Source organism: Schistocerca gregaria, chromosome 2, assembly GCF_023897955.1.
Source record: "Schistocerca gregaria isolate iqSchGreg1 chromosome 2, iqSchGreg1.2, whole genome shotgun sequence".
Taxonomy (NCBI): Eukaryota; Metazoa; Arthropoda; class Insecta; order Orthoptera; family Acrididae; genus Schistocerca; species Schistocerca gregaria.
In genome coordinates this window covers 381752877-381777469 of record NC_064921.1, presented here as the reverse complement: position 1 = coordinate 381777469, position 24593 = coordinate 381752877, and the positions used below count along the sequence as shown (strand labels likewise).

At 41.9% G+C, this 24593-nt stretch overlaps 1 protein-coding gene across 1 annotated transcript in view; it reads left to right on the top strand.

Annotated features, from left to right (window-relative positions):
- The window catches only part of LOC126320606 (esterase FE4-like), a 39480-nt gene extending 16778 nt beyond the window's left edge, over positions 1-22702 (top strand). Inside the window, exons 6-11 of the mRNA XM_049994080.1 lie at positions 657-856; positions 7566-7731; positions 12959-13140; positions 14839-14968; positions 19098-19218; positions 22390-22702. Of these exons, the coding sequence (XP_049850037.1) occupies positions 657-856; positions 7566-7731; positions 12959-13140; positions 14839-14968; positions 19098-19218; positions 22390-22546 (956 nt within the window). The 3' untranslated portion in view covers positions 22547-22702. The remainder of the gene's footprint in view (positions 1-656; positions 857-7565; positions 7732-12958; positions 13141-14838; positions 14969-19097; positions 19219-22389) is intronic.
- Positions 22703-24593: the final 1891 nt, after the last annotated feature.

Here is a 24593-nt window from a genome sequence, read left to right as displayed (position 1 = left end):
GATACATTCGTCGTATGGCCCACATTTGTTTCTACTATTATTTCACGCAATGTTGCTTGTCTGTCAGCACTGACAACACTAAGCAAACGCTGCTGTTCACGGTCGTTAACTGAAGCCCGTCCGCCACTGCGTTGTCTGCGGTGAGAAGTAATGCTGAAATTTGGGATTCTGGGTACACCCTTGACACTGTGCGTCTCAGAATACTGAATTCCCTAACGATTTCCGAAATGGAATGTCCCTTGCCTCTAGTTCCAACTGGCGTTCCGCTTTCGAAGTCTGTTAATTCCCGTAGTGCGGCTATAATCGCATCGGAAACCTTTTAACATGAATCACTTGAGTAGAAATGACAGCTCCCCCAATGCATTGCCCTCTTATACCTTCTGTACGCAATAATAGCGCCATCTGTATATATTCATATCGCTATCGCATGACTGTCACCTCAGTGTATATTGTGAAACTTGACGATATATTGGCGCATAAATTTTATTTGCTGTCTTTAGTATTTAATGCGTAGCCTTATTCATCAGTTTACATGTGAAACCGTTTCACGCATAGGAATCGAGATTTGATTAACATTAGATTTGTTATTACTACTGTTATTAAGCTTAAGTGCTAAATTGTTGCTGTGACTAATCCGCATTTCTGTTCGTTGACAGGGCTGTACAAGAACGCCATAGCCATGAGCGGATCAGCTCTGAGCCCCTGGGGTTTCTCCAGAAACGCAACAGACAGAGCAATACGCTTCGCGCAGTATTTGGGATTCTCAGGGCAGAACACCACAGAACTTGTAGATTTTCTCAAAAGCGTGGATGCACGGACCCTAGCCAACGACATTTACTATGCCCTTTCGGAGGAGGTATGCACTTGCTCTAAGCTACTTACATGTGCTTACGTGAAATATGTTCATTTCTACTGTATTTCGTGTCTACAAGGACGTACTGAAATGTAATTCCATCGAATTGTTTGTGAAAGCTCTTAAAGATGGCCGGCTGGGGTGATCGAGCAGTTCTAGGCGCTACAGTGTGGAACCGCGTGACCGCTACGGTCGCAGGTTCGAATCCTGCCTCGGGCTTGGATGTGTATGCTGCCCTTAGATTAGTTAGGTTTAAGTAGTTCTAAGTTCTAGGGGACTGATGACCTCAGATGTTAAGTCCCATAGCGCTCAGAGCCATTTTTGAACCAAACCATGAAACGTGGACTCCGAAACAATGGAAGGAAATCATTTGGTCAGATTAGTCTCGTCTCACATTGTGACCAATTACTGGCAAAATTTACATCCCAAAAATGAAAGATGGCGGGGTTCGGTGATGATTTGAGCAGCCACGTTGTGGTATCCTATGGCCCTCATGTTTACTCTGCAAGGTCGAAGTACTGCCAAGGATAATATGGCCATTTTGATGATGTTGTACAGGTGTTGTTCTACCAAGAAACGACGGGAGAATCAGTTAACTTTATCATTTTGGCTGCAGGTCCGTTCCGTGGTACGCTGTTTGTTCTCAAATAGCGGTGCTGTTTTCCAAGACGAGAGGGCCGCTGTTCACAAAGGTCACATCTTCCAGAACTGTTTTTCTGAGCACGAGGAAAACTTGTCACGTCTCCCCTGGCCACCCCAGTCACCAGATCTCTTTGTTATTGAGCCTTTGTGATCCACGTTGCTGAGAAAGGAGAATAATCGCTATCCTCCTCCATTATTGTTACCCGAACTTGCCACTATTTTGTGGGAAGAATGGTACAAGATTACCTCGAAAACCTTACAGGACTCGTATTTATGCATTCTGAGACGACTGGAAGCTTTATGAATTGCGTAAGTTTTCCTACACCATGGTAATGTGTTGTGTTTCTATATTTTTGCCACCACTGTACATCGAGGTCCCGCGGTTCCAGGCTGAAGCGCCCAGAACCGCTAGGCCACACCGACAGGCTTTCATGGTTTGGGCACCACATTTTCCTCTTAAGGGCATTTGGTTCACTGATGTTTATTTTGGAAATTCAACTTGTGTTGTAGTTCCCTACTTATGGAGCTCCTCCATTGGCGTTGCCTCGACGCTAACAGAGCACGCGAGTGTCTTCTTGTTTGCCGGCCGGTGTGGTCGAGCACTTCTAGGCGCTTCAGTCTGGAACCGCTGACCACTACGGTCGCAAGTTCGAATCCTGCCTCGGGCATGGATGTGTGTGATGTCCTTAGGTTAGTTAGGTTTAAGTAGTTCTAAGTTCTAGGGGACTGATGACCACAGATGTTAAGTCCCATAGTGCTCAGAGCCATTTGAACAATTTTTTTTTGTCTTCTTGTCCTCCTTTTATTTTTCGTCACAGTCCGCTTCCAGGATCGTCTGTTACGATCATTCAACTTACACTATCGTCCGCAACGTGACTTCGGGAGCAACGTTTCTTCGCTTTCCCCGTATGTGGTATAAATCTTAGGTTCGGTGCCTCTTGAAACAATAAAACTGCGACTACCTTGGTTACCGAAGTACCCATCATACGAGCACCAACAATTAGCCCAAGTTCGAAGTACTTAGCTCAGACATAATGCACTCACAACTGCGCGAAATACTGTTCCGACCACGACTTGCACTTATAACATTTTGAGGACATTGTACAGGCTTGGCTAGCATTTGCATATATGTTCAAGCAAGCATTTCTCGTGGCGTTTCAGTATTTTTGCCCAACCACTGTAGATGTCCGGAGAGGTAGGGTTCAGCAGCCAAAAATCAAACGTCACGTCCTCTGCCTTCCCTTAACTTGGCCACTCAGTGTAGTATTGAGACAGGACTAGCGGCAGCACAGTTAGTGACTGTCGTTGAAAACTACGGAACTCCAGTTGTCAATGATGGTGGAGGTGTAAGTCAACAACGGAGCAATTGACCATCTTAGTATGTAGTTACAAGCGCATTCGTGTACACCAGAGTAATTCACATGATCCTGCTATGTACAGTGATCCTAAATAGACGGATAGTAGAAATGGCTCTGAGCACTATGGGACTTAACATCTATGGTCATCAGTCACGGATAGTAGAAACACCTTTGCAAACAACTGCACATCGAAAGAAGAATATGCATAGCAGTATCGAAACTAAGCTTCTGATGATTGTTAACAGCTAAGCTTGGATTTAGAGTCGCATTTTTCTGGTGCACTTGGCGGACGTAGGCTGGCCGCAACTACACCCTTAATCGAAGAATACGTTGATTTCGAAATGATATAACAGCAGCTGTGTCTAGATTTACCGACGCAGAATTCGTTCTTCAACGATCTGCATTCTAGTCCGCCCTGTGATAACACCTTCATCCGCTTACGTGATGGTCTGCTCTGAGAAGTATCGGGCAATACACCTAGATAATGTGCAAGGCAGATAATTGTACCCACAAACATCCAAAAGAATACGTTCAGGACGTTAGTATATTTCCTCGGTCTCCAAAATTCCCAGGTCGTAAATTCACCGAGTCGTAGCCTGTGATTTGTAAATCTTGACTGAAACACTTTGAGCTCTTTTAGCTACTATGACTGCAGTAAACAATACTCTCGATGCTGTCAGGGTAATATCTACATCTACATACATATTCCGCAATCCACCATACGGTGCGTGGCAGAGGGTACCCCGTACCACAACTAGCATCTTCTCTCCCTGTTCCACTCTCAAACAGAACGAGGGAAAAATGACTGCCTATATGCCTCTGTACGAGCCCTAATCTCTCTTATCTTATCTTTGTGGTCTTTCCGCGAAATGTAAGTTGGCGGCAGTAAAATTGTACTGCAGTCAGTCTCAAATGCTGATTCTTCTAAATTTCCCCAGTAGCGATTCACATAAAGATCGCCTCCTTTCCTCTAGAGACTCCCACGCGAGTTTCTGAAGCATTTCCGTGACACTCGCGTGATGATCAAACCTACCAGTAACAAATCTAGCAGCCCGCCTCTGAATTGCTTCTATGACCTCCCTCAATCCAACCTGATAGGGATCCCAAACGCTCGAGCAGTACTCAAGAATAGGTCGTATTAGTGTTTTATAAGCGGTCTCCTCTACAGATTAACCACATCTTCCCAAAATTCTACCAATGAACCGAAGACTACTATCCGCTTTCCCAACAACTGCCATTCAAAAAAATGGCTCTGAGCACTATGGGACTTAACATCTATGGTCATCAATCCCCTAGAACTACTTAAACCTAACTAACATAAGGACATCACACAACACCCAGTCATCACGAGGCAGAGAAAATCCCTGACCCGGCGGGGATCGAACCAGGGCGCCCGGGCGCGGGAAGCGAGAACGTTACCGCACGAGCTGCGGGCCAACTGCCATTACATGCTTGTCCCACTTCATATCGCTCTGCAGTGTTTCGCCCAAATATTTAATCGACGTCACTGCGTCAAGCGTTACTCTACTAATGGAGTATTCAAACATTACAAGATTATTTTTCCTATTCATCTGCCTTAATTTACATTTATCTATATTTAGAGTTAGCTGCCATTCTTTACACCAATCACAAATCCTGTACAAGTCATCTTGTATCCAAAAGATCATTTACGTAGATAGAAAACAACAGCGAACCTACCACACTTCCCTGGGGCACTCCAGATGATACCCTCACCTCCGATGAACACTCATCATCGAGGAAAACGTACTGGGTTCTATTACTTAAGAAGTGGTAGTGTATAGATCATTAGAACAGTTAGACATCTTACTCGGAATACAAATTTTCCAATGTTGTGCGACGGAAATCTATGTTCGTAGGTGTGTTTATACATCTGAAAGATGATTGATACTAAAATGTCGCGCCATTCGCTAGTAGCGCCACTATAAAAATGCAAATCAGGTTTGCTTTAAATACACGCTGTAACAGTCATGAGCGTCAGTTACCTTTGACAATGGAGATTATAAGTTGATGTTTGTCAACAATGGCTTTAAGGCAATAGTCGAGTTGTGAAATGCCTGTTTGCACGATAATTGGCTTCCGCGAAATTTGAAACGTCGGGTGCGGTGGCTGCGACACGACGTCCCGAGCGTGGTTGGTCACGGCGCTCACTTTGTGTATATCCTGACGCTTTAATTTCCTTTATCCATTATCCAAAAGCACTCTATCAACTGTATCATTGCCATACACTGCAAACAAACTTTTATGAATATTCAGCATTGCTTCTTTTTCCGCAATTAAGCATTCCATAAAAGCATGTTGCCCGTAGCGAATGTCTTGCGTAGACGTCGTTTTTATTGTTCACAATGTCCATCTGAATGTTTATTAGAGTATTGTGTAAAACTTTGAAGTAAACCAGCCAAGAACTTTTACACGTTTTTGCTAACGACGTTTCTCTATTACACGTTAAATATGAGGTGTCTACGTACAGGGTGTCTCTGAAATGAACACCATTATCAACACCTCACTGAGTTTGAACGAGGTCGTATAATAGGATTACGAGAATCTAGATGTTATATCTGCAATATTGCAGAAAGACCTGTAAGGAATGTAGCCACTTTACATGACAGCTGACCGCCATTTACCACTTTGGGAAAATGCCGGTTCTGCCTCGGTGACACTGATGGCCGTGTGTTGATTAGAAGAACGCCAGTTGCGGACCTGCAACCAACCTGTCTGGAGGCTACACACAATGGACCTACACCTGGCGTTATGGTCTAGGGTGCGATTTTATTTGCCAGCAGGAGCACTCTCGTGGTTGTGCCACGCTCCCTGACCGCACATGTGTGCATTCGTCTTGCGAATCGACCTGTTGTGCTGCAATTCATGAACAGCATTCCAGGAGGTGTTTTCCAGCGGGATAACGCTCACCCAAATACCGCTGGTGTAACCCAACATGCTGTACAGAGTGTCGACATGTTGCCTTGGGCTGCTCGATCACCAGATCTGTCTCCAATGGAACACATACGGGACATCATCGGACGACGACTCCAGCGTCATCCACAAACAACATCAACCGTCCTTGTATCGTAAGTGTAGCATGCATGGAAGTCCATACCAGAAACTGACATCCAGCACCTGTACAACACAATGCATGAAGATGCATTCAACATTTAACATCCAATAGCAATGTTACAACTTACATATGTTTCATAGACAAATGTGTTTCCGAAACTTCATGACTCTACATTAATTGCCTTTTCACGTTGCGATTTTGTTGAGTAGGTGTATTTTTATTTCAGTACTTAGTCTTCAAACTTTATACTTCAGAGCAGGTGTATATTTCATTATGCCTCTCTGTGATCGCTGCAGACGTTGGGCTAGTCGGAGGAAGTGTATATCATTCTACTTGAACCCTTAATCACTCGTGCTACATTCACGTTTGTAGAACAACCATGCGGAATTTAAAGTATGGCGTGGTTGCCTTCCTTGCATTGTGGATTTATTTGCGCAGCGATACGCTGTGGCGGGTCGCGGTGGCCGAACGGTTCTAGGCGCTTCAGTCCGGAAACGCACGACTGCTGCAGTCGCAGGTTCGAATACTGCTTAGCGCATGGATGTGTGTGATGTCCTTAGGTTAGTTAGGTTTAAGTAGTTCTAAGTTTTAGGGCACTGATGACCTCAGATGTTAAGTCCCATAGTGCTCAGAGCCATTTGAACCATTTTATACGTGGCGTTGCACACAGAACAACATAATAATGTATGCCCAGTATTGATAGAGGTCGCATGTCAAGGAATGGATGAAAATGTGAGCAGTTTTTCCCACCAAACTAACACGCTTGTTATCCCGTATAGGAATCCAAAGCCTTCAGCGTATGATTCTGGCGTTACAGAGACGTCAACATGGCGGTAATAATAAACGCGGTAATAATAAAAGGAGTTCAATGGGTGAAATGATTCCTGTAGCATAAGATCAGGGAGTGCAAGTATGGCAATGAATGCTTCGACAATTATTTAACAAAATGAAGAGCTAATTCGGAGTGACACGTTTTTGGCCTCAAAACAGATGTGAGTAGAGTACATGAATCAATGTATGACATACTAGCAGGTCCTCTAGTTCAGATCGCGTGACAAGGATGGAATTAAAGTTGCTGCATCATTTGCGAATAAAACTGAGGGAAGTGAACCTCTGTACCAACACTCTTTCATTTTACATATGTATTTATTTCGTCGAGGACGAATAGGAACATAAGATCCTCTCTTATAAATAACATTTTATCCTTATTGTGAGACTCAGCGCACAACAGAGAAGTTAAGGACTGATAAATGAAAGATACTGTTACTGACAATGCAGTTGTTATAATGTAGTCTTCTCAATGTAGTCAATTCTACTTCAGAGGGTACAGTATTTGCATGTAGTAATAGTAATGATATGCAGAATGTATCTTTAGCAGCATTAGGAACCTATCATTTAACGTGCTGTCCTAAATTAAAAATATCCCTGTGAAACTGGTACTCATTAAAATAAAATAAAATGTTGTTCAAACACTCCTGACATGTTATCTTTGTTGTGGTAAAGAACACTATCTCATACATACAGTTGCCTTAAATTGATGGCCATTTCTGTGTTATCTAAATTTTTTTGTGAACTTTGCTACATTTACTTTGAATTATTGTGTGTGTAAGTGTTAACATACGAATATTTTTTGTGATAGGATAGTCAGAGCATCGGCACTTGCGTCTGGGCCCCCAGTGCCGAACCAGAGCACGAAGGAGCGTTTATCACTGAAGAACCGTGGCGGCTGGTGGCTGAAGGTCGCTACAATCGTGTCCCATTCATATCGGGAGTCACGGACCTTGAACTAGTAAACAATATTCACGGTTTGTATGGAAAGGATTTACAAGTTCCTTTTGGATGACAACTCCCAATAGTTTTAGAGCTACTATTGTAGGTTATTAGTATTACTACTACGTGTGTCGGACATCAATCATGATTCTGCAACTTTGTATACACATGATGAAAGATAAATACTGAAGTCAGTCGCTTGGGGACATTGAAATAATTCGATGGCGACAAGTGAAAATTTGTGCTGTAATTTATTGTACACTCCAAATATCCCCTGTTAGTTCTATGTTTACGGATTCTAAATTCTTGCTCACTCATTTCTCTCTGTTGATAGTAAGACCAGGATAAACGAAACTTGCTATCGATTTGCGTTAAACTGTTTATCAGAATACTTTCCTCTAGCAAAAGAAGGAAAATGAAAGGTACACCAAATTTGACATGTCTGATTTACAGAAACCAAGGAATAAAAAACTAAACATAGGTGTAAATTTAACAACTAAGAACAAAGTTGATAAATTAGAAATTCGAAGTTATGGGGTTTTTAAATCATACTAAAAGTTTTCGCCTGACAGGAAATGTTCCCTTGATGTTCAGGCAGAAAACTGCTTTTCTGCAACCATTCACACTAGTCTATTCTGTGCCAGTCTTTTCATTTCTACAGAAATATGGCAGCCTATACGGCTTGACTTACTAACAGTAGTCAGGCATTGGTCTCTCTCTAGAAGTTTCATTCCCACGCCCCCGAACTCCCTCCACACATAAAGTTCGCACCATTATCAAATTGATGATTCCTTGACGCGTCAGGATGTGTCCTATCACTCAATGTCTTCTTTTAATCAGATTCTTCTTTAAAGGCTATTTTCTCCCTAATCCGATATAGCACCTCTTTATTGCTTATATCTACTCATCTAATTTTCAGCATTCTTCTGTAGCACCAAACTTCAACAGCTTCATTATCTTTCTACTTGAATATCGCTTATGCTAACGTTTCAGTTCTGCACGAGACAAATAGTTTCAGAAAATTATTCGTAACACTTCAATTAATATACAATGTTAACAAATTATTCGTCTTCGGAAACACATTTTTCGCCGTTGCACGTCAGCATTATATATTTTGTGGCATATTTTGCTACCCAGAGAGCAAAACTCATTGCCTGATTTAATTTCGGCAGCACCACGGTATTCATATCTACAATATTCAGTAACCCTTGTTTTACCTTTGTTGATATTCACGAAATCAAAGACGTGCAAACGGTTTGTTGTAAGATATGGTTAAGTAAATGAGTGGTGTTATTAAAAATGGCTAAATTAATATCAAAAGTTTATCGGCTTTGGTATCATGTTGGCACCTGGAAGAAACGATGAAAAATCAGAAACAAGGTTTACAAATATATATAAGCTTCACCACTACGAATAACGTTTTTCTGTCATTTAAATGATGGTTGACCAACGTTGGAGTCATACCTACCCATTGTTCTTCCAAAAAGAATTGTTCATTCTTCCCTGTATGTCGACACAGAAGATCCTGTTGAAGTGTGGAATGTTGAGTGTCTGGAGAGAGAAACAGCATGTTACGTTCCAAGAACCTGATATAGTGATCATTGTTTGGTTACTGTCACTACAAAGGAGGCAACAGCACATGTTATACCCAATGGCTCAAGTGGCCTTTGTCCATTACGTCGCTCATACATGCATAGGGCTTCATATTGTTCTTTGCAACGTATTGTCCCAGTAGTATATCAAATGTAGCTTCAATTCATTTCATTCCGCCCCACCTTTTTTTGTAGTTTTCCATGGGTGTAAGTCGAAAACCGGAACTGTAAATCCCCTCTCTGGTAATTCCAATCGGATATTATCTACCGCACGCCCGCTGCCAGCTCGTAGTACTTGTTCGAAAAAAAAGAATAAACATGGACTCCATTGAAGTGTCTGCTAAGGACTCAGTAAGCAATAACTTACTCCCAGGTAGACAAGTCAAAATACGTTTATTAATGGCCACATATACTGAAGTGCCAAAGAAACTGGTATAGGCATGTGTTTTCAAATACAGAGATAGGTAAACAGGCAGAATAGGGCATTGCGGGCGGCAGCGCCTATATAAGAAAACAAGTGTCAGGCGCAGGTGTTAGATCGGTTACTGCTGCTACAATGGCAGGTTATCAAGACTTATAAGTGAGTTTGAACGTGATGTTATAGTCGGCGTACGGGCGATGGAACACAGCATTTCCGAGGTAGCGATGACATGGGGATTTCCCAGTACGACCATTTCACGAGAATATCAGTTAATCGGTAAAACATCAGATCCCTGACATCGCTGCGGCGGTAAAAGATCCTGCAAGAACGCGACCAAAGGTGACTGAAGAGAATCGTCCAACGTGACAGAAGTGCCCTTCCGGAAATTGCTGCAGATTTCAATGCTGCGCCGTCAACAAGTGTCGGCGTGCGGGCCATTCAGCGAAACATCACCGATACTGGCTTTCGGGGCCGAGGGCCCACTCGTGTACCCTTGATGACTGCACAACACGAATCTTCTCTCCTCGCCTGGGACCCTCAACACCGACATTGGACTGTTGATGAATGGAAACATGTTGCCTTATCGGACGAGTCTCGTTTCAAATTCTTTAGAGCGGATAGACCTGTGCGGATACGGAGACAACCTCATTACTCCATGGACCCTGCGTGTCAGCACGGGTCTGTTCAAACTGATGGAGGCTCTGTAATGGTGTGGGGCGTGTGCAGTTGGAGTGACATGGGGCCCCTGATACGTCTAGATACAGCTCTGGCAAGTGACACATACGTAAGCATCCTGCCTGTTCACCTGCATCCATTCGTGTCTATTGTGCATTCCGACGGACTTGGGCAATTCCAGCAGGATAATGGAACACTTCACACTTCCAGAATTGCAGCAAAGTGGCTCCAGGAACAGTCTTCTGAGTTTAAGCCTTTCCACTATCTACTAGACATGAACATTATTGAGCATATCTGGGATGCATTGCAACGTGCTGTTCAGAAGAGATCTCCATCCCCTCGTTGTCTTTTGAAGTTATGGACAGTCTTGCAGGATTGATCGTGTCAGTTTCCTCCAGCATTACTTCAGATGTTAGTCGAGTACTTGCCACGTCCCGTTGCGGCACTTCTGCGTGCTCGCGGGGGCCCTACGCATTGTTAGGCAGGTGTACTAGTTTCTTTGGCTCTTCAGAGTTCATTTATTATTAACCACATTAAACAGTAATTGCCATTTCTGTAGCTCTTGACGTGTAAATAACAAAAGGTAAAAACCAGCAATATCTCTCTTCGAGCACGTGAATGGCCTAGTCACAGAAAGCAACTGTTTGCCATAATAGACAAGCCCAATGACTATCAGACGAAAGTCTATGTCCATAACTACCACAGTTTTGGATGGCTGTCCAGGAACATGAGACAGTAACAAGCTGCAAGAAAACACAGTCCGGGTTACAGTGCTCTGAGAGGTCAATCAGGGCGCAGTGAAGACATTGATGGCTGTGGGCTCGATGTAATCTCTGTTGGCAGCGTTCCCTGGCTGATGAGCAGGCTACAGCTGCAGGACCCTAGCCGTGCAACATCACAAGTACCACTTGACTGGGAATATCCATCGTGGACCATTTGCGACCAAGTATAAGGGCAGAAGCAAGAAGGCCTGGCTTAAACGCGGATTCTAGGGGCTACGGGGCTGGCGCCGTCAGCGAGACGAGCGCCCTGGTCGCAGCGGTGGCGTCTTGAATTGCCCCTGACATTGTGCAATGGTGGTGGTTGTCGTACGGAACTGACGCTGTTTTGGTCCTCGTTTCCATGGCGCCTAAGAGCTAGTGTACCGGCTACCTGCTGCACTATAATGCTAAAGTGGTGAGCTGAACCCCCAGACAGAACGTCTACAATAACTTCCACCAGGAACCGGCTCCTCTATCCGTCCGAGTAGAGTATGAAACTCAGAAACAAATCAAAAACAAGAGATCTCCCTTATGCTGACATTTGGCACTGTTCACTGTGATCTGTCGTTCAGGAGCAATGATTAAGGTTCAGCCCTCGACGGACTATCTGTCTATGGACTGGAATTGGCCTGTGCTGCTCACAACTGAAGCGCACGCACCATTCCACATCGGGCTGCAACTTGGCGGGCTCATATTCGCAACCGCACCTCCAAGAAACCACTACTGTGGAACGTCCACTTTGCATTTCTCCTCCGTACATGTGGTGACAAAGATTAAAATGTTTCATGTTTTGCAACTTTATCTTAAGACTGCATCGCTGAAAACTCTGGGAGTAGTCTTTGTGTCACAAGAAAGTGATTTCTTCTTCGTAGGTGAAGGGACATTGGCTTTCCACTCAGTGCGTTGTTGCTCTTTCGTTTGTGCTGTGAATTAACGCACCGACATGTCACCCACGGATATAAAACAGTGTAAAGTATTAGATTCTTTTAAATAGTTATCATTCAACAAACTGGCACCCACTTTGCTCAAAGCATTCTTATACCTAATTCTTCAAATATTCGCATGGTGTCAAATTTTTCACGTGTCTTTATTTCATTTAACACCATGATATGCATTTTATAGATACTTACAATTCTGATTATGGTTTAGTATCGACCTTAACGATGATCATCTTGAACAGAAATATCACTGAATTAAGTTCAAAATAAAGCAGCGAACTCTTTATAGTAACTGCCTTCTTGCGACCAATTTCTGTTCGCAGTAAAACACCCAAAACAAAAAATGTTATAACGGTTCGGCGTTCTTCTTCATGGACTTCATCCAAACATATTCCATTATCTTATCTTATAAAATGCTAAATCTGAAACTGAACTGAGGAATTTTTTCACCTCTACCTATTTCACAGCAGAACTTCTATTTCGTAAAATACTCGTTCCATGTCATTACGGTGTGGTATCAAATAATTAATGCAAACAAACTTGTAGCATTTTTCCCAAGACCTGTGTGTGTAGAATTACCTGGTGAAATACAATAATAAACTGAGTGGGTAGCAAAACAGTATCGAGTGGATGAAACATCGAGAAATGTTATTGACTTGAATTACTTAGAAGTCGCTTCACATTTTGAGAGACGTATTAGCATTACGTAAATCTAGGTTGTGAAAAAGCACGCAAACGTATTAGTGATACTTAATGTAAAGAAGACACGTAAAGCAGGACAGCCCAAATGAGTGGGACAATTAACAGACCATCTGCCATTGCTAACACATTTCACTACTGGAAATAACAAGCTTTTGATTTTTTTTTCATCGCAGGTAATGCAACGCTAGCAACAGAAGAAGGTATTAGGCACTTCAACGAAAACTTTGAGGCAATTATTGGCTGTGATCTGAGACTTCCGACCAGAGCCGAACGGCTGAATGGCGCTCGTGCAGTGAAACAGTTTTATTACAATGGCAGCGACATTACAGTGCAGGATAATTTCACCACAGCTTTGGTAAGTGGCAGTAGTACCCGATTAAATTCCTTTTCTACGAAATGCTATATAACGAAATCTGTAACAAAAATGAGGAAGGTCTAATCCAGAAACCAAATTAACAAGCACTCTGCAACATTTAAAATTAACCTGCTAGTGTAAAACTTAATTTACGGTGGCAATGTAAATCTTAACTGCAGTTTATTAGAACGTTGTACTATTTACACAAGATGATCAAGAAATTAATGATATTGCTATAGGTACAATGTGTATTTATTTTAAGAATCCTCTAGCTGTGTATTAATAAAACTTGTGGGTCGAACCTACTTTGATAGTCATAGGAAACTATGCTATACTTGGTGGAGCGGTTTGTATGCAAGCAATCACCTGGAAAGTATAAACTGTCACGCATATTGGTCGACCAACAGTTCGTTCCAATATTTCCGTACTTCTATAGCTTCTGGAGTTCCTGCACTGTGCAGCCAATCTACAAAGTGGCTCTTCAAGTGGAAAGAGTGCCCAGCTTCATGTTTCACTTAAAAAGTTGGGAACCCGCTTCGATACAACCTTTCAATGACAAGCCACGAGCGTATTCCAAATCGTTCAGTTACATGGTAGAGGTTATCGACTTGTAACGTGATGCAGACATTTGTGAATCAATTATCTGACCTCAGCCCTCTCGTAGAGTGAAATAACTATAGAAGCGAGCCAGGTAACCGATTCCCAGCTTACTTCACCCCCTCACCGGGCAACGTCAACGTGCGCCAGTCCTGGCAGTTGACGTACAAATTGTAGTACTGAGGGTGAGTAACTGTTAAGTTTCGAGTTACTTGGAACATAAGAAACTCTTTGATTTCCTCTACTACCAGTTAAAAAGAATAAAATCAGTAGCTATGATTATACCGGTGAAACATAATGCTACTACGTCACGCAGATTTTTCACAATTTTTCTGACGATCAGCTCTTAGAGCAGCAAATACAAATGCTCCACTTGATAGGTTTGTTCTGAATGTCACTTTTCGTCGGTTAACAAACGGCTGTGGTATCGACATCGATAATGTGTTCTGTACACTGACTGGAGTTGAGCTGCCTTGAACCTTTTTCTTATCGCACTGCTCGAGTACAGTCCACTTCATCGTGCACTTGTAATTCAAGACCACTTGCAAAGAGAAATAAATACTTTAGCCTGGTGGGAAACAGTTCTTTTGTCAGTCGTGTGCGCACAGTTTTTGACAAGGTCGAAAATGAGTCTGTTAAAGCAACACTACTACTCACAAGTACCCAAAACAGGAGATCCTCATTCTAATAAAAGTTTTAAATATATTTCATCTATGAAGTGGAATTCACTGTGAACTAAACCCTATCAACTGTTTTCTGCCCGCAATACCTAGACTAAATTACGGTCCAAGTACAAATGTTACAATAGGAAACTATCTATCTTATATTTTTCATACAATCATAAAAAAATTGTAATAGCAGTTTTCATTATCGGATAGTTAAAACAATAGAAAATCGTTTTGTATAGCTTTTGTTTCAGGATTCACGGTAAAATGTATAACTCATAAAAGCTATGTCCGTTGTACTTTTGTTTTTATTTGTTATTTTATGTAATATCATTAGGAATAAGGTGTTTATTCGCTTATTTCATTCTCTTACTAAAAACTGATATTTTGACTGGATCCAGGTTTATTGTTTTCATATTTTAACTATAATTTTCAGTTAGATTCTCATATGTTTTTCGTGGAGGGAGTTGACGCTGTCGTAAGGAATATGGCCAACTATTCTTCAGAGCCTGTATACTACTATGAGTTTACTTACAACGACGGACCTTTCAACCGATATCCTGAAGGTAAGAAAAATACGTCTTATTACGAACAGACTACGTGAATGTTTCTTTGGAATCCAGGTCTGCTTAAGAAAAGAAATAGATATATTAGAAATGTCTCAGACAAACAATGTAGTACGTCAAATGTACTAATGAAAAGCGCAAAGTACGATCAAATATGAAAAAACCTACGGCAAGTGAAGGCTTAAGGGTAAAATAGTACAGGAATTATTACACCAAAGAAAGTTTACTTAGTAAACTGACATTTGAAAAGCATCAGTAACTATGGGGTTTCATTTTCCACCAATGTTTATATTTTTGAAAGGCCTGTGTGGTTTCATTAACCATTAGCGTTTGCTTGTTTGAAAGGCGTGAAGCGATTGCAGAGAATAAGCAAAATTGACATATTAGCTAAACAATACTTTTAATACGAACAGAACAAGTCTACAGAGAATGGGTTGGATGTTTCTTAGAGTTAGCAAATATCTGAATTTTTATCTTCCCATCGGAGACTGATTTAGTCGATAGGTTCAATGAAAGTTGTTCTAATGAAAGAGGTGACGGATGTCTAATTTTTTGGAAATTTTAGACAACGTCCCACGTTTCCAGTAGTTACTTAAATTTATTTATATAGAAAATCGAAAGTAGGAGTATATGGCAACATACAAATGCGAAAAGACACATTTTAATATATACTACCTATTTTTAAAATTTTCATCTATATTTTTATCTAGGCGTTCCAGAATGCCAACGATAGTTAGGGTAAACAGAACTCATACTGATTCGCTGCTCTCTAGATCGGTGTAAGTTTTAAACTGGAGCAGATGGAGTATAACACTCGGATGTAACTGGAACATCGACAAGTTCTTAAAACTGCATCCATTTTTTACTGTTATCTTTTAATTCTGATGTCTTGCAATAATGTCTCCATTGCCCATAACACAATACATTACTTTAGCCACCAGTAAATAATTTCAGAGATGTAGATACTCATTCTAAGATTTCGTTCCATTAATCTGTATCACGAAACGATTAGATCGTCAGTTGAACGGAAATCCGTTGATCAGTCATCAAGAGAAATAAGTGCTTATTTATTTCACTTGTACCGCTGGACAATTCATGAATGCTGGTACGCAAATTAAGTCCGTAGCTCCGTGACTACGAACAGTTCTGTGCAAACAGAACATTCTCCACATGAAATTAAAAGACATAAAAATATTTTATCACTCGATTATCCGTAATCAAATTATTAAATAATGTAACAAAAACAAACTTTTAAAATTATTCATGACGTATAGTAACAAAGAGTTTATCTGTCTGCCCTTCCTATCTTTGATCCAGGTGTCCGCTTTTATCGTCGATAACAGGTAACTCTTCAGATAAATTCTACTGTTATGCTCTTGCCATATCACAGAGGACAAACAGACTCGATGCTGTTCAGTACAAGTTGGTTGTGATAAAAGTGCAGTTACTCACGAGAGTCCAGTGTGGGCTGTAATTATTATAGTATAACAGTGAAACATGTTAGATATGCCAATGCGTTAATGAGGACAAAAATTAGTTACGATTTTGGGCACCAGGTGCAAATCTGTCGCTGTACACTTTTTGTATGACGTTATAACGTCCACGCTGTCATTTCACAATCCATAACGGTTAATAATGAAATAAACATTATGCCTTTCTCACTTATTTGACGTTCTCTGCCCAAGTCCATTACTTATGGAAGCATTTCTGTATGTCTTTCTTGTGATCACAGCGACAGATTTTCACCTGCTGACCAAAATAGGAACTAACGGTTTTTTCTAGCGTTAATTGATTCCACCACATTAACTCATTCGCATATATACCAAGATTCGGTGCCATATGATAATTATAGCCCACACTGGACCTTCCTGAGTAATAGCACTTTAATTACAACCACCCAGTACCAAGCAAGGCGGTGCAGCGGTAAAAAAATTGAAGCCATCTTGGGAAAGAGGAGTTCAAATCCCTGCCCAGCCTGTCAGACTTAGGTTATCCTTCGTTGCCATAAACACCAGGATGGATCGTCTGAAAGCGCACGGTCGATTTTGTACTCACGCTTTCCCATCCACCTCTGATCACCTCGTCTTCAATGTGACTACAAAGCATAATATTGCTTCTTTCTTTTGTTGCAGGGTAAAGAGAAGAGAAAAGCCAAATAAAACAACAGTAAACGATGTCAGCCATAGTCTCTCATACTATGAATTACATCAAAGTTCATTGTCAGCCTTTATTTTGCTAACTGTACAATGCATTTCCAAGTTATGACTATAAATGTACGACGTTAATGATCATGTTCTCGAACTCCTCATCCCAAAAAACAGTAGCTGTGTTACTCCTTCAGTTTGTATTCTTACTACACTCCTGGAAATTGAAATAAGAACACCGTGAATTCATTGTCCCAGGAATGGGAAACTTTATTGACACATTCCTGGGGTCAGATATATCACATGATCACACTGACAGAACCACAGGCACATAGACACAGGCAACAGAGCATGCACAATGTCGGCACTAGTACAGTGTATATCCACCTTTCGCAGCAATGCAGGCTGCTATTCTCCCATGGAGACGATCGTAGAGATGCTGGATGTAGTCCTGTGGAACGGCTTGCCATGCCATTTCCACCTGGCGCCTCAGTTGGACCAGCGTTCGTGCTGGACGTGCAGACCGCGTGAAACGACGCTTCATCCAGTCCCAAACATGCTCAATGGGGGACAGATCCGGAGATCTTGCTGGCCAGGGTAGTTGACTTACACCTTCTAGAGCACGTTGGGTGGCACGGGATACATGTGGACGTGCATTGTCCTGTTGGAACAGCAAGTTCCCTTGCCGGTCTAGGAATGGTAGAACGATGGGTTCGATGACGGTTTGGATGTACCGTGCACTATTCAGTGTCCCCTCGACGATCAACAGAGGTGTACGACCAGTGTAGGAGATCGCTCCCCACACCATGATGCCGGGTGTTGGCCCTGTGTGCCTCGGTCGTATGCAGTCCTGATTGTGGCGCTCACCTGCACGGCGCCAAACACGCATACGACCATCATTGGCACCAAGGCAGAAGCGACTCTCATCGCTGAAGACGACACGTCTCCATTCGTCCCTCCATTCACGCCTGTCGCGACACCACTGGAGGCGGGCTGCACGATGTTGGGGCGTGAGCGGAAGACGGCCTAACGGTGTGCGGGACCGTAGCCCAGCTTCATGGAGACGGTTGCGAATGGTCCTCGCCGATACCCCAGAAGCAACAGTGTCCCTAATTTGCTGGGAAGTGGCGGTGCGGTCCCCTACGGCACTGCGTAGGATCCTACGGTCTTGGCGTGCATCCGTGCGTCGCTGCGGTCCGGTCCCAGGTCGACGGGCACGTGCACCTTCCGCCGACCACTGGCGACAACATCGATGTACTGTGGAGACCTCACGTCCCACGTGTTGAGCAATTCGGCGGTACGTCCACCCGGCCTCCCGCATGCCCACTATACGCCCTCGCTCAAAGTCCGTCAACTGCACATACGGTTCACGTCCACGCTGTCGCGGCATGCTACCAGTGTTAAAGACTGCGATGGAGCTCCGTATGCCACGGCAAACTGGCTGACACTGACGGCGGCGGTGCACAAATGCTGCGCAGATAGCACCATTCGACGGCCAACACCGCGGTTCCTGGTGTGTCCGCTGTGCCATGCGTGTGATCATTGCTTGTACAGCCCTCTCGCAGTGTCCGGAGCAAGTATGGTGGGTCTGACACACCGGTGTCAATGGGTTCTTTTTTCCATTTCCAGGAGTGTATTTCTACCTCAACGTTGTATACCTTCATATACCTCAATTTTATCTCTTTATCCTATGCTCGTGAATGTAACACAACATGCGCTGATTATTGATGCACAACCTAATAATCACATATACATAGATTTATTGCTATGAGGCTTTCGCAAGACTTGTGTAATTAACTTCGTATGGTGGTTCCCTGTCGTAATACATAAATTGGATCATGATGTTCTTGTGTGAGGAATTTCGTACCTAGAACTCCTAGTTATTGTAATCAACAGAAACGAAATACCAAATGCTCCTTACATTTGTTATGTTAATATAAGAACAAAATAGCTATTTTAGATTTATGTTTTATGTTATGTTCCAGGCGTAGGCCATGCTATCGACATAGCATATATGTTCCTTTCATTCTGGCTTGATCCCACATCTGACGGGGCTATTCTCCGAGACCAGATGACTGCAATGTGGACTAACTTTGCTAAGTACGAGTAAGTACAATTTTCTGTAGTCTTCGTTAGGCTCATACAATACTATAAATATGACTTTCGGAAACTATACGAAGAATCAGCGCATGCTAGAATTACATAATTTTGAAAAGATGTCACAACCATCAAACAAGAATACTCCAAAAGAACACAAACATCGCATTCTGCAGTACTGGCATAATTTTTGGACCTAATATTTCAGTATACCCCCTTCTAGCAGGAGCTCCGCGACACTGGTGATGAGCGAATGTACGGTTGCCTTCAACAACGTGTCCGTCTCTTTCTATCCATAACTCTCTTCCAGGCATATTACAGGGCGTTCAGCAACAAATAAAGACGGGTGCACTGTTTGCGTAATGGTCCCCAACACGTTTCAGTCACACTGATCGAGACTCATCGGTTCTTATGCACCGAGTGACTGAAGTAAAGTTGCAGCTATTCATAGATGTAAGTTGTGGTCTATAAGTAGCGTATGGCAGGAAAATTTGGTAGATTTACGCTGAAAAATACTAGTGCCAATTTTGGTTACCAGGCGAAAATCTGGTGGTGTGAATGTAAGAAAGACGTATAGAATTGTTTCCATATGCAACGGATTAGGAAAGCTGCATGACATAAAAGATCAAACAAATAAGAAAGGCGTAATGTTGATTTTATTATTAACCTCCATTTGCACAGTTTGTTGAATCTGAACACTGGAGACCTCGACGAGATGCTGCATCCGTAAAACGATATGATCAACAGATGCTCCACCAGTTCTGGAATCTGAGCAACGTATTCCTGTATACTGGCATTAAGGTCAGCTGGAGACCGAAAGTGCCCCTGGTAAACCCTTTTAGACACCGCCAAAGCAGATAGTCTCTTGGATTCAGACCAGATGAAGTTGGAGGCAACGAGTCTGGAAAACCTGTTGAGGTTACATGTTCGTGAAACGTTGCATTAAGCAGATCTTTCACTGGACGTGTGGCGTGAAGTGTTGCCCCATCCTGCGCGAAAACAGTGGTCTCCACACAGTTGCGCTTTTGCGAAGCGGGAATCAAGTGCTGTACGAGGCGGTCTTGATAACGTGCAATCGTCAGGGTAGACGTGACAGCCCTCTGAGTATATTCTCTTCAAAGAGGACAGACCGAGAATAAAGGCGTTTGTGAACCCCTACATCACAGTCACGTACTGCGGCTGCAATGGCTATTCGAGCACAATACGCTGTTTAACGTTACCTGGAATTCGGCAGGTCTGTGTATTTACTGCACCCTGTACTGTTAAACGTAGCTCGTTACTCCATAGAATATTGCCCAACAATATGCCATCAGCCTCGATCCGCGCCAGAAATCGAATATTGCTGCAGATCTTGAGTTTCAGTTGCTGCATCGTCTGTATCTTATACGGGAACCAGAGTAATACAGACTGCAAAACTTTCCTTACTATTGATCTTGGAATGGGCAATTCTCATGAGACTCCAGGAGCGCTAGCACTACCAGGGGCGCCTTCCTCTTCCAGGTGCCACACCAAGCTCGCCCGTGTTTTCGAATTTCATTCTCGTCTTCTTTAAACCATTTAATGATATCGGGCCCCTCCCCAAACCTTTCAGCCGGCGATAATCTCTCAATGCAGCACAATAATTTCTGCCGTTCACAGAAAACAATTTCACTAATAGTGTACGGTCTGTCTTCTCGATAGCCGACTCACGTTATGGCTTGTCAAATGACAGCGTGCATATCGTACTGTCACACAGTTTTCAGCGCCAGATTAGCACCTGGTGACCAAAATTAGAAACAATTGTTCTGAAGCGTCACTCGGATACACATTAGCGCATTTGCATGTCTACCAAGTTTCGCTGCCATACGGTAATTACAGCCCACGCTGCACCTCCTTCAGTAACTACGCTTTAATTACAACCATCCTGTGCAGCGAACATGGACATGAAGGAAGCAACCAGTTCTATTAGCTTCACGACTGCACACATCAGTTCATTGGACTGATTTATATGATTTATATTGAGTCACGTAAAGCACTTCGTTTACACAGACTACATTCCGAATGTACAGACTTTTCATCAATGTTCATGGAAGCCCCTGAAAATTACCATCCCAGCTGCGTGTCACTGAAAGGATACGGTAGACCATTATCCTCAAATACATGCATGTCTACAAACAAGCTGTGTATATTTTAAATACTTCCGAGTATTAATAATATCTGAACAGACAACTTTGTAAAATGCGTTTTCATTAATATCTTAGAAACGTAAAATTTTCTGGCGCATGTTTATATGAATTTTTCGCTTGTTCTGGTGTAACAATTAGTGGACGCTTTTTGATGATGCTGAGGTGTACGGTAATGTGTCGAAGTTGACTTAGACAAAATTCTTAGTTGGTTTGGTGAATGGCAGCTAGCTGTAAATGTATAAAAATGTAAGTTAATGCTAATGAATAAGAAAAACAAAACCATAATATTTGGGTACAACATTAGTGGGACCCTGCTTGACAGAGTCACGTTACTTAAATATTTGTGCGTAACACTGCAAAGTGATATGAAATGAAGCGAACATGTGAATATTATGGTTGGAAAAGCAAATGGTCAACTTGGATTTATTGGGAGAATTTTAAGGAAAGTGTGGTTCATCCGTAAAAGAGACAGCATGTATGACGCTGGTGCGACCTATTGCTTTAGTGTTCGGGATCTGTACCAGGTCGTATTAAGAGAAGACATCGAAGCAATTCAGAGGCGGGCTGCTAGATTTGTTACTGATGGGTCCTACCAACACGCAGGACTTACGGAGATGCTTTGGGAACTCAAATGGGAATCCCTGAATGGAAGGCGACGTTTCTTTTTGAGGAACACTATTGAGAAAATTTAGAGAACTGGCATTTGAAGCTGGCTGCATAATAATTCTGTTGCCTCCAACATATATTGCTCGTAACAACCTCGAAGATAAGATACGGAAAATTATATCTTTGTACGAAGTCCAATACACATTCGTTTTTCCTCGTTCTACTTGCGAGTGGAACACGAATGGAAATGACTAGTAGAGGTAAGGGGTACCCCCACCATGCGCCGTAGGATGGACTGCGGAGTATCGATGTTGATGAAGATATGACAAACTTGTCCGTAGCGATCGTAAACGTCTTCTTGTACATCTGTTTCCATGACAATTTGTGAATGTTATTGCTTTTGTTCCAGTAATCCGACTCCAGAACTGAACTCAATGCTGACGCAAAAATGGGAGGCGTACAACGAATCGCTGCCGTTCTACATGGAACTAACATCTCCTCTGAAGCCAGGAATGAGGTTATATGAGCCGTACATGAACTTCTGGCACAGTTTACTGCCATACTAAGTGCAACAACTGAAATATAATTTTTGGGATGCTTTACTGTTACAAAAGTGGTCAACGTTGACATCTTCTTATGCTACGCTGTCGTGTACGTGTTTGATTTACAGTCACTCAATGTAACGCTCCATTTTATTAATATTAAATCATTATCAACAACTATATGAATGTCTGTAATGAAGACCTACATTTACTTTTCAACTGCTTACTTGAAGCTAAACCTATTGATACAATATTCGCAGTGAGACGTACACAAAATGTACAAGAAAAATTAATTCATTAAATCTCTTTGTGTATGATTGGTACAACAGCATAATCATTATTTCAGTGACTTCAAAGCACATATGTTTGCAGAAACGTAAGTTCTCACATAAGTACATGTTCACAAGAATCTTTAACACAACGAGAATTCATGTACTCACATTTACTTGGTCAGAGACACGCGCGGACTGCTTTCCAATTCTTAGATATGCAAAGAGTACCGTGGGATTTTAAGGGTGATTTCTTATTTCTTTTATCATTCTATAGTATCTTCCAGCAGCTAATAATAAGATGAATTACAAACTTTTACCGTTCTTTGAGGACAGTATCAGCTGCTGGCCTACTCCTCCAGTAGGGAGCAATCAGTATAAGTACATAAGCAATAGCAGAAAGCGTCAAAAGGAACACTAAAAGACAACAACTTCCGAAGCTATGAAAAAAATATTATTTTTGTAGACATCAAATGGTGCATCTGTGAATTACTAAGCGAACTTCAGAAATATTAATAACAGCGTTTGTAATTGCTCCACAACACGGAATGTGACAGCAATTTCTTTCTCACAAAATTTATATTGAAAAACCAGGTACGATTTTCCAGTTTTCACCCATAAAATGACAAAACTTCTCGATTTAGAAAATAAAAACTGGAAAAAATTTATCGACTTGAGTTTTTTGCAGTTTCGTCATATAATCTTCAACGTATTCACTGAAGAGCCGAAGAAACTGGTACGATTGATGAAACGTGAAAGAAACAGAATTGCATAGAGGCATACTTCCAGGCAGGATTGAGTTCTTGTTTGATTAGATCTTCAGTGCATTAGTGTCACTGTAATTTATACATCGTCTCACTTCGAAATCTTACCTATGATGCGTCATTGAGTGGGTGACCAATAATAGCAATTTACACGGTAAAAGAACGCTATAATTTTGTAAACATATTCTAGTACCGAGCAATACTATAAATGTGACTAAGGAAATTGTCTCAAACGGTTAGATCCGTGAAATGGATATTCTGATTTAAGAGTTTTGTAAGTCACTTTTTATTAATGATAGCCTAATTGGTGTAACACGTAACTCTACTTTTCCAACTGTAGTCTATTTGCTTGTTTTTCCAGAATATTTCTCCCCAGTAACTATCAGTTTTTCAGGATTAACCAAACGTATCAAAATTAAAATGTACACCTACTCTGATCATCTGCTTCATTTTGCATTTGAATTTCATTCTGAGGTTTTCAAATAACGTAAGTCTATACCATGCTTCATCATATACCAACAGTTAGTTAGTTACTAGTTTCATGTTCCATATATCTTTTGCATGATAAATCATAATGATGAGGAATGGGTCATTTTATATTAGCATCAATTTTTTAAATATGGCTCCATGTTGATAATTTATTAGTTTCTTTTTACTTTCGAATTAAAGACAGACAGAAGCTAGCAAGTGATCCTACACACCACCATTTACATATTACAGTAATAGATAGTCTTCTGTGGAATAGGAGGAGTTGACAAATAGAAATGTTTTCAGTTTAGTTTAAAATTACACTTTTCTATCACTGGGTAAGTGATCAAAACTTTTCCCTGCAGTGAAACTTCCTGGCAGATTAAAACTGTGTGCCCGGCCGAGATTCGAACTCGGGACCTTTGCCTTTCGCGGGAAAGTGCTTTACCATCTGAGCTACAGAAGCACGCCTCACGCCCGATACTCATAGCTTTACTTCTGCCAGTATCTCGTCTCCTACCTTCCAAACTTTACAGAAGCTCTCCTGCGAAACTTGCAGAACTAGCACTC